Consider the following 14,030-nt stretch of genomic DNA (forward strand, 5'->3'; position numbering starts at 1 on the left):
TTCCCATTCAACTCATGATGAACAAAGATCTGGCTCAGCTTTAAGCATTTTGTTGAAAACTGCCATGGATACAAAAGGTGTTCCTGACCACCGATTACTTTATTCCCCTTAACTAAATTTGTCCCTGGATTTGATAGAAGCTAGCTTGCTTTTCAGGGGCTCCGTTGTACACAGATATAGAGCCAGCGAACTTCATCTTGTAATCGCTGCTTGGGGATACATTTGTCTCTGCGATATCAGTTTAGTTTGTCATGGAAGCCACTTTTGGCAAAATGTGCCCAGCAAACCTTGTGTTTGCACTTTATGGAAGAAGCATTTCCTTTGCTCTTTTGCTGGTCCTGTTTATCATTCTGGACATAATTATGCCAACCTTAACTGACATTTGGCTGTAAAAAAAAAAAAAAATTGTGCAGTTGCTGTAAATATAAAACAAATTTCGCTTCCACCTTTTCCTCAATTGCACTTTTATTCGGTGTTACTTGGACTGGACGTTTCTACGAGGGATTCTCAGATCGTCTGCTCGGTACTCTAAGGCCTGGCAGGCACTTACGTCTGCAACAAATTGTTGTCGATGAAACCGATGGAGCTTTCAGTGAGCGCACAGGCAATGGAGCTGGTTTAAGTGGAGATGCTTGTAGGGAGAAATGGGGAGTCACAGTTAAATGGGGTTGCAGTCTTTGTTCGACAGTCCTTGGTTCATACATTCACATTGTGCAGACTCTGTTCCTTTAATTACACTTCTTTAGAAGCCAATAATTACCAAATGTAAACACAGGAAGCACCCGCTTTTATCCATGACACCTGCCATTGCTTCAGCTCAGGAACTTAAAATTTTACTGCATGCACAATTTCTATATTTCTCTCCTGTTGATCCATTCTTAGGAGTTAGAACACTGCAAAAGATTGGGTTATTTTCACTTTTGTGGTGCTATTCCCCATTAAACATTTGAGGGAAGTTAGAAGTGTGCAATATAGGAAGATAATAATTCAAATTTCTGTGAAAATCAATTTAATATCAGTTTCCTTTAAGTAAATTAAATAAATCAGGACATTTCTAAAGTTTTATTTTTGCTATACATATTATACTAGTACGTACTTTGTAAGACCGGGGATGGCAACCTTGGTACCATTGGACCTCACCCCCTTGTAAAGGTAAGAGGAGGAGAAGATTATATGAGTAATAGGCATCCACAACCATCATTGATCATGTTGTTGAATGTCAGCTGATCCCCTCCTTTTTTTCTTTTTTTTTCCTCCACCCTCACTTTTTCACATTTATTCACTTTTAAATCAGTTTTCCCTGCAACCTCTTGAGTGAGTGACACTAAGCTTTCACCCATGGAGAATGTTTTGACAAAGATACATGATGATTGAATGGAAAATATGACCGACATTCCAAAAAATCAGTTTTCTCGAGGCATGGGTTACAGGGTGTTTCACGTTTCAGGAATAAACAACCTCGCTTTGCTCGGCCTCAGCCGAATTATGTGCTAATAATATCCACTCACTACGAAGAAAAAATGCAGGAAACAGTTTGTGGATTTTTGTTCTGCAAATGGCTCTGCAACCCATGCCTGCATAAAATGGATTTTTTTGGAACGCCGGCCACATTTTAATCCAATCGTCGTGTAGGTTTGTTGAAATATTCTCATGGGTAGGCACTCATATGTTGAAAGATTTGTGCTTATCGCTTAAGCGCTTGCGGAGAAAATGGATTTAAAAGGGAATAAAGGTGAAAAGGTGAGAGAAGGTAATAACTATTAATAGACGTCCACAACATGGTTGTGGACGTCTATTAATAGTTATTATAAAATGACACTGTTCTTGTTACTGTCTTATAAACAGCTTGTTTCACGTGTATTTACAGTGCCTTCAGAAAGTATTCACACCCCTTGACTTTTTCACATTTTGTTGTTAGACTGAATTTAAAATGGAAAAAACTTTTTTTTGGTCACCAATCTACACATACTACCTCATAATGTCAAAGTGGAATATTTTATTCTTTTTAGAAAATTTAAAAAAATAATTTAAAATGAAATACAGAAATATCGAATTTACATAAGTATTCAACCCCCCGCCCCCCCCCCCCCCCTCCTGAGAAAATGCTTCGTAGAAGCACCTTTGACAGCGATAACAGCTTCGAGTCTTCTTGGGTACAGCTTTGAGTCTTCTTGGGTATGTCTGTATCCGCTTTACAAATCTGTTTTTTGGGAGTTTCTCCCATTCTTCATTGCAGATTTGCTCAAGTTGGATGGGGAGCGTCGGTGAACAGCAATCAATCTTTGTATTTCCACAGATTTTCAATGGGATTCAAGTCTGGGCTTTGACTGGGCCACTCAAGGACTTTCACGTTCTTCTTGTAAAGTCATTCCAGTGTTGCTTCGGCTGTATGCTTGGGGTCATTGTCCTGTTGGAACGTAAATATTTGCCTAGGAACTTTGTAGTTCTGTCACAGTGGTCATTGTGTTCTTGGTTACCTCCCTGACCAAGGTCCTTCTTGCTCAGTCTGGTTGGATGGCCATTTCTAGGAAGTGTCTGGTTAGTTCCATATCTTGCCATTTCCTAATGATGGAGCTCTTGGGAACCTTCAACACTCTATAAATTGTTTTATACTCTTCCCCAGATCTATGCCTCCTCACAATTTTATCTGAGTTCTACGGATAGGTCCTTGGACTTCATGTTAGAGTTTCTGTTCTGACATACACTGTCAACTGTGGGACCTTGTATAGAAAGGTGTGTTTCTTTCTAAATCATGTTCAATCAATTGAATTGGCTACAGATGGACTCCAATCAAGTTGTGGAGACATCTTGAGGATGATCAAAGGAAATTGGATGCACCTGAGCTCAATTTGGTGTGGCAAAGAAAATGCGGTTGAACACTTATTGACTCGAGGCATTTCAGCTTTTCATATTTTGTAAAAATTTCTTAAAGTAAAATTCCACTTTGAAATTATGGGGTAGTATGTGTAGATCAGTGACAGAAAAATCTCAATTTAATCCATTTTAAATTCAGGCTGTAACACAACAAAATGTGAAAAAAAGTCGAGGGGTGTGAATACTTTCTGAAGGCACTGTCTCTGGGGAAGGGTATAAAACAATTTATAGTGTTGAAAGTTCCCAAGAGCACAATGAGCTCCATCATTAGGAAATGGAAAGAATATGGAACTACCCAGATTTTTCCTAGAGCTGGCTGTCTGCTCAAAATGAGCAACCGGGCAAGAAGTGCCTTTGTAAAGGAGGTGACCAAGAACCCAATGACCACTCTGGCAGAACTACAGAGTTATTTGGCTGAGATGGGAGAACCTGCTGGAAGGACAACTATTTTTGCGGCCCTTTACGAATCCAGCCTTTATGGGAGAGTAGCCAGATGGAAGCCACTCCGAGAAAAAAGCACATGACGGCATGCCTGGAGTTTGCAAAAAGGCATGTGAAAGACTGAGAGCATGAGACAAATATTCTGTGGTCTGATGAGACGAAACTTGAACTCTTTGGCCTGGATGCATAGCGCTACGTCTGGAGGAGACCGAGCACAGCTCATCACCCATCGAACACCATCTCTATCATGAAGCATGGTGGTGGCAGCATCAGGCTATGGGGATGCTTTTTAACGGTAGAGATTGGAAGACTTGTAAGGAGTGCAAAAGACCTTAATCTGCGGCGGAGATTTATGTTCCAACAGGACAATGACCCCAAGCATACAGCCAAAGCAACACTGAAATGGCTCCCGAACATGAATGTGAAAGTCCTTGAGTGGCCCAGCCAAAGCCCAGTCTTTAATCCCATTGAGAATCTGTGGAAAGACTTGAACGTTGCTGTTAACTGATGCTCCCCATCCAACTTGATAGAAGTTGAGCAAATCTGCAAAGAAGACTGGGAGAAACTCTCTAAATCCAAATGTGCAAAGCTGATACTGACATACCCAAGAGCACTCGAAGTTTTAATCTCTGCCAAAGGCGCTTCTACAAAGTATTCACTTGGGGTTGAATACCTGTGTAAAGTAGATATTTGTGTATTTCATTTTTAATGATTTTATTTAAAAAATTCTAAAAAAAACAATTCCACTTTGACATGAACTCTTTGGTCTTATGTGTAGATCAGTGACAAAAAAATCTCAATTTAAACCATTTTAAATTCAGGCTGTGACACAACAAAATGTGAAAACGTCAAGTGGTGTGGTTACTTTCTGAAGGCACTGTGTTAAGGCTGTTATTTTCCAATAATTAAATACATATGACCTTTGTCACTGATTATTATAATTTACCCAAAGGTATGAATATCTTACTATAATTCACCAAATGTCTGTCCGTCCGTCTGTTCGAAGGTACGGTAAAAACTGCTGAACCGATCGCAACGATATTTTGGGTGGATAATCCTGGGATCCCCAGGAGTAAAATAGGCTATTTAGTTTCCCCAATTTCAGCTTTAGTCTCCAGCATTCTCAGGTTTGGACTCCCGCATAACATTCGCGTTCGCATGACGTTCATTGTTCTCATTGTGACGATGTTGTTTTCACGGGTGCCGCACAAACGGCTGCACCGATCGCTGCACGGTGACCTCGGACAAAGACCTTTTATAAGGACACGGGTTGAATCCCTGCTTGAGAGAATTCTAACCCATTTCAACTGAAGGAAACACGTATCGGGAGTACATACGACATAGCGATTGTGAACACGATTATCGATCACGATTCACGATCACGATCATAGTGTATCGATCACTGTGGGACATTTGGTGAATTATAGTAAGATACTGTTTAGATTTTGATGATTTGCGTGTGATATGATTTAACGGATGTTTATATGAATCGTTTAAAATAAAAAAAGCCTTCAATTTCTGATATTTTACCTTTTCATTTGGGCCTTCCAATTGAAGCCCCGCCCGTAGGGCGGCAGGTACCGTTGCTAGTCATGAGTTAATCCAAACTTTTACACAGCACAGACCATGATGTCAGCTCAATACCTTCAGTGAAATCTAATGTCTGCGTGATTGCTGAATTGCCATCTGGATTTCCCCCTTCACAGCTGCATGATTTGGCTCCCCCTTGTGGCATTGCACAAGATCCACGGTTTTGGTAGACATTTGAAGGAGATCACACAACAAAATGAGTTATCTCAGTGGCTCAGTTTATCTTCCTCACTTCTTTTTGAACCACCTTTAGAGGCTATTTTTCTCCGCAGAGCAGGGGTTGGCCTTTTTCTGGCACCTTGGTCCCCTTTTTGAAGCAATGTTTTATGGCCGGATGCCCTTCCTGCCGCCAACCCTGTTGGTCGCCTCTTGCGACACACAGGGAATTACCAGTGAACTGGTACTCAATTTGCCGACCTCGTAAGGATGATATCCCTCACTTATTTTTGATGGTCATTATCAGTTTGGATTTGGTTGTCAAGCTTTTCACCTTTTGGTGTTACGCTGGTGGAAGGAACCCCATCAGGCACCAAGCACCCCAATGCAAAATTCCTCGAGTGTTTGTTACTCACTCTCTTGTGCACAGTGGAGGAGGAGGAGGAGGAGGAGGAGATCATGTTGGAGGAGAGGAGGAGGAGGAGAAAAATCTCATGGCTTAACGTCGTGGGACCTTAAACATGTTCGATTCGTCCCCTAATTGCCTCTGCTGTCTTTCTGGGATATGTTTAAAGAAGGCAGTTGGTATTGTCCTGTGTTTTCAGAACAGACATTTGTCCATCTTGCTTGGCATAATTATGATTTTTTGCTGGCGAGCCCAATAAGACCCTTTTGTTATTCGAGCTAGTGCCACTTCACTACAGACTTTTTCAGGTTTAACCAAGGTATGTGGTGCATGGAAGTTTGAACGTGAAGGCTCTGCATGTTCAGGCAATTTTGAGATGGTCAATTTTGAGGTGACTACCTTTCACTGGAAAGAGAATTGGGGTCGAGTGGTGATTCTGCAAGTTTCTATTCTTGCTTTTCATTTTATTGTGTTTTTTTTTTATGCCTCCGCCGACGAAGTTGCCGGAGGCATTATGTTTTTCGGGTTGTCCATCTGGCTGTCCGTCCGTGCATCCATCCATCCACGATAGGTTTTCGTTTCCACGATAATTTGAGAATGGCTGAAGGGATCCAAGTAAAGCTTGGTGCAGGTATATGTAATGATGAACTGATTCGATTTTGGGGTCAAAGGTCAGAGGTCATGTTCGGTAAAAATCCTGTTACCGTGATATCTTGTGAACCAGTGATTGGATTTTGACCAAAGTTGGTACAAGTATGTATTATGATGCAAAGATGAACTGGTTTGATTTTGGGGGTCAAGAGGTCAAAGGTCAGTTTCTGTAATACATTTTTGTTACCGCAATAACTTAACTAGAACGCCACTCAGTAGAGCGCATACTCCCGCCGTGGGTTTAGTTGGAATAATACGTTTTGTTTAACATCCCCTCTCCCCAAAACAATAAATGAAAAAGAAAGTAAGCCCTAACTGTCAGATAATTTATTTTGATATATCTCGGAATTAGAGATCGGAATTTCGGAATATCTCGGAATTCATATATTTTATTTCGGAATTAGAGGAGAAAAACATCATTTAAGAATAAGAATAAAAGCTTTAATGCAGTAAAACAGAAAAAATCTTTCCCAAAAAAAATTCCTGGATCGGGAATAATATCCTGAGCTTCACCAAAAACTACCATAATGAATTCTTCCTTATCCCAAGGGCAATCATCCCACCAACATTCATCCAAATCCGTTCAGAAGTTTTCCAGATATCTTGTTCACGAACACACACACACACACACACACACACACACACACACACACACACACACACACACACACACACACACACACACACACACACACACACACGGACGGACGGACGGACACGATCGAATGCGTTACTCCCTGGCGGGAGTAATAAACCTAAAAATCGCAGAGCCAGAACCAGAATTATTTATTTGGTCTGGGAAGCCCATGCGAGGTTTCTTCTTCTTCTTCAGCCTCTCACAACCCTGGGTGAATATGCGATCTTTAAAAAAAAAAAAGTTGGAATTTTGCCAAATCTGTTTTATTCGTTTGTTAATATACCTCAGCCGTTGACAAATCTGGAACTAAGTCTTTATAAGTTCATCTAATACTGACACCGCGAATGGCATTCGCTGAGCCAAATGTTGATATCTCTTCTGAGGTTAAAAAAAAAAAAAAAATTTAAGCATTATACGTATCAAACGATACATTTTATGAAATGGGGAAACCTAATACACACTTTGGTGGTTTTAAAATGACAGAATATATCTTTATTAGAAAAAAAAAAAAATGAACATTGAAGACGACGCTGCTAAAAAAAATACACCGCTCTAACGCATAACCACGAGTTTAAACGACATTTACAACACATATGAAAACTATTTTCATATCACAATGTTAAATATAGAAGATAATGTTAAAAAAAAATGAGCCCTATCTTCCAATGGTAAAAAAAAGCCTTCAAAAAATTCCTGGATCGGGAATAATATCCTGAGCTTCACCAAAAACTAATCAATTCTTCCTTATCCCAAGGGCAATCATCCCACCAACTTTCATCCAAATCCGTTCAGAACTTTTCCAGATATCTTGTTCACGAACACACACACACACACGAGTGAATGCATTACTCCCTGGCGGGAGTAATAATGACTAAAAGGAACTGAGTCAAACTTAGTATAAGTATGTATAATGATGAAAATATAAATGGGTTGCATTATGGGGTCAAGAGGTCAGTCCCATTCGGTAAAAATTCTGTTACTGTGCTGACTTGTGAACCAGTGATTGGATTTTGACCAAATGTAGTGCAAGTATATATTATGATGAAAATATGAAATGATTATAGTTCAGCATTAAAAAAAAAAATCACATCATGTCAGGTAAAATTGTGATACTTGGAGAACAGCTGAAGGGATTTAAATCAAACTTGGTTCAAGTATTATAATGATGAAATAGTGTGGGTGGAGGTACATCGGTGTCTGTCACGATGCCGAAAAGTGCCGTTCCGGTTTTTCCACAAGTTAAGTTTACTTCTCCACCACAACCACTAAAGGTATTTGGAGTGTCTCTCAATAGTCTCTGAACAAGGATGCAATGGCGATATTTTAGCCTGTGGTTCTGATGCCATCTACCTCATTTCCTTCAACTGCTTGTTGTGCAATCTTTGTGTGTGTGTCGTGCATAGAGAGAGCAAGGCTCATGGAGGAGCAGCTTCATAAATTTATAATTTTAATTCTCTTCACAAGCACCATCTGTTTGTATTGACACTCTATTGTATCATTATCACTATTTACTTTACATTCTGCCTTCTTTTGCTAGTTAGGGATTTTTCTTAGTTTTGAAGGTATTAATTGGTTCCATTTCCCTTCAACCCTCCTTGACCCCTTCCATTCCCTCCCACAGGTTACCGCTGCTTCAAGGCTGTCATGTTTCTCACAGGTCTGCTTTTTGGCTCCATTGTCATCTTCCTGCTGTGTTATAAAGAACAGATCTTGGAAACGCGGCTAAGCGACAAAGCCAGTGCCGGAATCGGCCTCGCCGTAGGCCTTCTGTGTGGACTGGTGACCATGCTGCTGCGCAGTGTTGGTCTCTTCATGACTGGATTGCTGTTTGGCCTGCAAGTTGCTGCTGCAGGCCTCATTGTTGCTGAACAATTTGTGCACTTACCATCGGCGTGGGTGACTGTGGGCGCGTTGCTGGGCACTGGCGTTCTCACTGCACTGCTTGCTTTGCACTGGCAACGTACAATTACCATACTGGCCACAGCCGTGTTTGGTGCAGCCATCCTAACGGTTGCGGTAGACTATTTTGTCGAAGATCTACACCTCATTACCTATGTTTACAAGAGATTGTGTGTGGTTTCCTCGAGCCTGCTGTGCTGGTATAGCTGGGCCGTCCTCGCAGTGTGGCCCGTTCTGGTGATGCTCGGATTGCTCACACAATGGAAACTCACTGCTGACGGTTACTCCCACACAGAAGGTTTGTTGTGTTTGTGAGCGGCACTTCGTGTGAGCTGCTAACACAACCTCATAGCTGTGCAAGCTGTACATGGTGTCGCTTACAATAAACACTTGAGCCCTTCCTCTAAGAAACCCCTTCAATAACAGTTCCCATAACTGTGGCTTTATTAATTTTTCAACACTGCCATCTTCCATAAGGACATATATTTCTATCTTCCCTGGAAAATGGTGGTGCTTGATGAAATAGTGTTGTGTGTGGATGTGAATATCGTGTTACTTTTGGATATGGTGTTGCGTTTGCATTATGGTGTAGCGTGTGGATGTGAACATGGTGTTATGTTTGGATGTGGTGTTGCGTGTGGATGTGAATATAGTGTTACGTGTGGATGTGGTGTTGCGTGTGAACATGGTGTTCACACGGATGTGAACATGGTGTTGCGTTTGGATATGGTGTTGCGTGTGGATGTGGATATGGTGTTGCGTGTGGATGTGGATATAGTGTTGCGTTTGGATATGGTGTTGCGTGTGGATGTGAATATAGTGTTACGTGTGGATATGGTGTTGCGTGTGGATGTGGATATGGTGTTGCGTGTGGATGTGGATATAGTGTTGCGTTTGGATATGGTGTTGCGTGTGGATGTGAATATAGTGTTGCGTTTGGATATGGTGTTGCGTGTGGATGTGGATATGGTGTTGCGTGTGGATGTGGATATGGTGTTGAGTTTGGATATGGTGTTGCGTGTGGATGTGAATATAGTGTTACGTTTGGATATAGTGTTGCGTGTGGATATGGTGTTGTGTGTGGATGTACACATAGTGGTACGTTTGAATATAGTGTTGCTTGTGGATATGATGTTGTGTATGGATGTGAATATAGTGTTATGTGTGGATATGGTGTTGCATGTGGATGTGAACATGGTGTTGCTTGTGGATATGATGTTGTGTGTGGATGTGAATATAGTGTTACGTTTGGATATAGTGTTGCTTGTGGATATGATGTTGTGTGTGGATGTAAACATAGTGTTACGTTTGGATATAGTGTTGCTTGTGGATATGATGTTGTGTGTGGATGTGAATATAGTGTTATGTGTGGATATAGTGTTGCATGTGGATGTGAACATACTGTTGCGTTTGGATATAGTGTTGCGTGTGGATGTGGATAGAGTGTTACGTGCAGATATGGTGTTGCTTGTAGATGTGAATATAGTGCTGCTTGTGGATATGGTGTTGCGTGTGGATGTGGATATAGTGTCCCGTGTGGATGTGAATATGGTGTTGCGTGTGGATATGGTGTTGCGTGTGGATGTGAATACGGTGTTGCGTGTGGATGTGGATGTCGTGTCAAGTGTGGATATAGTGTCGCGTGTGGATGTGAATGTAGTGTTAGGTGTGGATACGGTGTTGCGCGTGGATGTGGATATCATGTTGTGTGGATGTGAATATTGTTGTAAATTGGAATGGTGGTGCTTCACTCGATGAAGCAGTCTTCCATGTTTGACTCATCACTTTCCCATTTTTCTTCCACAAACTTTTGTATTACAGTGATTGTGAGCCACCGGCAGAAGCGGGTGCCGCTGCGGAGGCTCAGGCAGAAAGACGCTCACAAGGAGAAGAATTGCTCTAGCTCGAATGCCATGTACCGGCGCAAGCCAGCCGCCGTTAAGCGTTGTGATGGAGATGTTCTTTCTCCGGTATGGTGCACGTTTGCACACAGTTGTTTGCTTCTCTGTAATGAGTAGCCTCGCTCTTTTGTCAAATTTATTCTGCTTGTGCCAAACATCTATTATGTTGAGATTTTGCCTGTGCTTTCTTGCAAATAAAACTAGTTTTGTTTGTGGTTAGCAGTCAAAGATCAACTTATACATCACAAAGCTCTGTTCGGGGTCACCTCCCCTCCCTATAACAGTTTTATGATATTTGTTATAATTTGCCAAATACAGTTTTTATGATGGATGGTAGTCATGATTTTATCTGCACTTTTGTTTATGAACTTAGAGCAATCGATGCACACTATTTTTGAGGGAATTTCACTTTGGAATAATTGTCACTAATACCCATAATTTTTTTTTAACTCAACTGGACTATGTCCACTGTCCAGCTGAGTTCTTGTCGACACCCAGTGTCCGTCGTCTGGCTGTCTGTCGGCTGTAAGCAATTCGACGTCTACACTCTAAAAGTCACAAATATTGATTAAATTTAATGAAACTTGTGCAGCATCTTTAAGACATAAACTAGTTTGCGATTGCAGTTGGGCGTTGCACGCCCAAAAATGGGCGCGGCAGGGCGGCCATATTGAAAAATCAATTTTTGTCAATCTGGTACTTCCTAATGTAGCTAGAAGGCTGAAACTTGGTGTGTAGACAGTATGTAACAAACCTCAACACATATATTACGGGTTTTGACGATGTCCGAAAAATGACCTCGTTGTGACCTATGATACGACTTGACCCATAAACAACAGTTTGGACGACGTCCAGTTGAGTTCAGGTTCCCTGGAACCTCTAGTTTTTTTAGAGGAGCTGGACCATATTTTTTTGTAGAGAAACTAGAACATCCAGAACGGATGAGGACATAACAGAAAAGCAACAGTAGAAAGAGAGGGTGCAAGCACACTGACAGGGTTGAGGGAGAAAATACAGGGAAGCTAGGATAAACTAGATGGTATTCATAGAATACTTACCCTGCACAGTCAACTGTGTGTGAGCCAACTCTTCTTTTTGAACGTCTTTTTTTCTTCGATCCAATATGGCTGCCAGACCACGTGAGCAATTGCATCATAAGTTTATATTCTCATACAATTGTTGCATAGATCACACTCAATAAATTTCAAACTGATCAGACCAAGCGTTGTCCCTCTCGTATTATGACGTCATAATTACAGCATCAATGACTTCATCATTAACACCTATTTCCCATGCGGAGTTCTTTTCAATGAGCCATATTTCAATTTTTTTCATGGAGTGGTTTTGGAGATAGAGGTGCAACATTTTTCGGTTTTTCCAAGATGGCACCTGCACCATGTGACCTATACAACAACAACAACAACAACAGGCATTTTAAGGCCATTTCCCTGCTAGAGCGGGGGTTAGCCTTGCGGGCCCCATGACAATCTTCTCATGATTATGACCTATGACGTCATAATTATCATTTAAATATTCTACAGGAGGAAGCGCTCTGGTGAAAATTTTGTGTCCATCAGTCCAACAGTTGCAGAGAAAAAGAATTCATACTGATCCGATCAAGCGTTGTACGTGTCGAATTATGACGTCGTAACGAAGGCACCGATGACATGATCACAAACATGTTATTCCCCATGGGGAGTACTTGGCAATGAGCCATGTTTCAATTTTTTTCCATTGAGTGGTTTCAGAGATATAGAGGTGCAAAGGTTTTCCAAGATGGTGCCTGTACAACGTGACCTATGACGTCATAATTATCATTAAAATATTCTACAGGAGGCGCTCCTACAGTGAAAATTTCATGTCAATCGGACCAAGAATTGCAGAAAAAAAAATAATCGTACTGATCAAATCAAGCATTGTACTTGTTTGTCGAATTATGACGTTATAATTAAGGGACCGGTGACATCATCATTAAACTATCTTATTCCCCAAGGGGAGTACTTCACAATGAGCCTCATTTAAACTTTTTCCATTGAGCAGTTTGGGAGATATAGAGGTGTAACGTTTTTCCAAGATGGCGTCTGTACCACGTGACGTATGACGTCATAATTATGAAAAAATATTCTACAGGCTCCTTTAGTAAAATTTTGTCAATCGGACCAATGGCTGCCGAGAAAATGAATTTTCAAAATGCAGACACTGCACACGTACGCAACCGAATGCCTAACCCTGATTTTCGCTTCGCGAGCACAGGGTAATGAGGGGTGTGGGGAAGAATGAGGGGTAGAGGAGGATATATGGGAAGACAACATGGATACAGAGTCAAACTTTCAGGAAAGAAAAACTGCAAATTTTGAAAGAGGTGGACGTGGGGAAGGTTAATAGTGGGAGAAAAGATCATTGTTTTGGAAGGGGTATGATCTGAGATGGTGGTGAACAGCTGTATTGAAGAGCTGGAGGGAAGGATGAGATTGAAGAGGATGTGGAAGTTGGTTCCACATGTGGTGAAAAAGGGCTTCATAGTCCTGGGGATTCAGGGAAACTGCTTCTCCTCATGGTGATGGTGGCGAGTGAGATAACAGTGTGAAACAAGAATAACTAGAACGGCACTCGGTAGAGTGCATACCTCTGCCAAGGTGAACAGTTTACGTCTTGTATCCCACTGATAGGCCGGATCTGCATCCAGACCTTAAACAAAATCAAATCGGCATGTTCTTATCACCTCCCCAACTCATCCACCGGGTTTTGTCATAACCCATCCACAACTTTTTTAAATATCACGCGACATATCGTTTTTGACCCCATCTCTCAATTGTGAAGAATCATCTCAATGATGAAGAATCAAAAAAAAAAATTGTATTTTAAATTAATTTTCTGAAATTTGTAAAATTTGTTTTTCACTTGGAAGTTGTGGGTTACAATGTGTAAATAAAGGTGGACAAAGTCTGTTTTAATGCAATTTAATTCCAGGCTATAAGGCAACAAAAGGGGCAAAATTTGAAAGGGGGTGTGGACTCTTTTTGACACTGCATTTGTCGTATGAGACAAGTTATGTTTATCAACTCAACTGGACTATATCCAGCTGCTGAGTTTTTGTCGACACCCAGTGTCCGTCGTCTGTCGTCTGTAAACAATTCGAGGTCTACGCTCTAAAAGTCACAAATATTGATTAAATTTGATGAAACTTGTTATGCGGCATCTTTAAGACATAAACTAGTTTTGGATTACATTTGGGCGTTGCACGCCCAAAATTGGGTGCGGCAGGATGGCCATATTGAAAAATCAATTTTTGTTGATATAGACCAGTTGAGTTCAGGTTCCATGGAACCTCTAGTTGTATGATACAAGCATCAATTTGGTCAATAAATTGGAGAGGCTTAATTTATTTAATTGAACATCAGCTTAATTTTCTATTGTTTTTGGCAAAATATAAAGCTTCTTCGCCATCTTTTCATTTCTCCTGAATCTCTTTTTA

The 14,030-nt window shown here is 41.0% G+C and overlaps 1 protein-coding gene across 4 annotated transcripts in view; it reads left to right on the forward strand.

The window, feature by feature from the left end:
• The window catches only part of LOC137431283 (transmembrane protein 198), an 83,900-nt gene that overhangs the window by 67,906 nt on the left and 1,964 nt on the right, over positions 1-14,030 (forward strand). For all 4 annotated transcript variants that reach the window (XM_068122438.2, XM_068122440.2, XM_068122439.2 and 1 more), the window contains 2 exons: positions 8,377-8,952; positions 10,476-10,624. In XM_068122438.2, the coding sequence (XP_067978539.1) occupies positions 8,377-8,952; positions 10,476-10,624 (725 nt within the window). The remainder of the gene's footprint in view (positions 1-8,376; positions 8,953-10,475; positions 10,625-14,030) is intronic.

Source organism: Myxine glutinosa, chromosome 7, assembly GCF_964187855.1.
Source record: "Myxine glutinosa chromosome 7, kmMyxGlut1.1, whole genome shotgun sequence".
In the NCBI taxonomy this organism is placed as follows: domain Eukaryota; kingdom Metazoa; phylum Chordata; class Myxini; order Myxiniformes; family Myxinidae; genus Myxine; species Myxine glutinosa.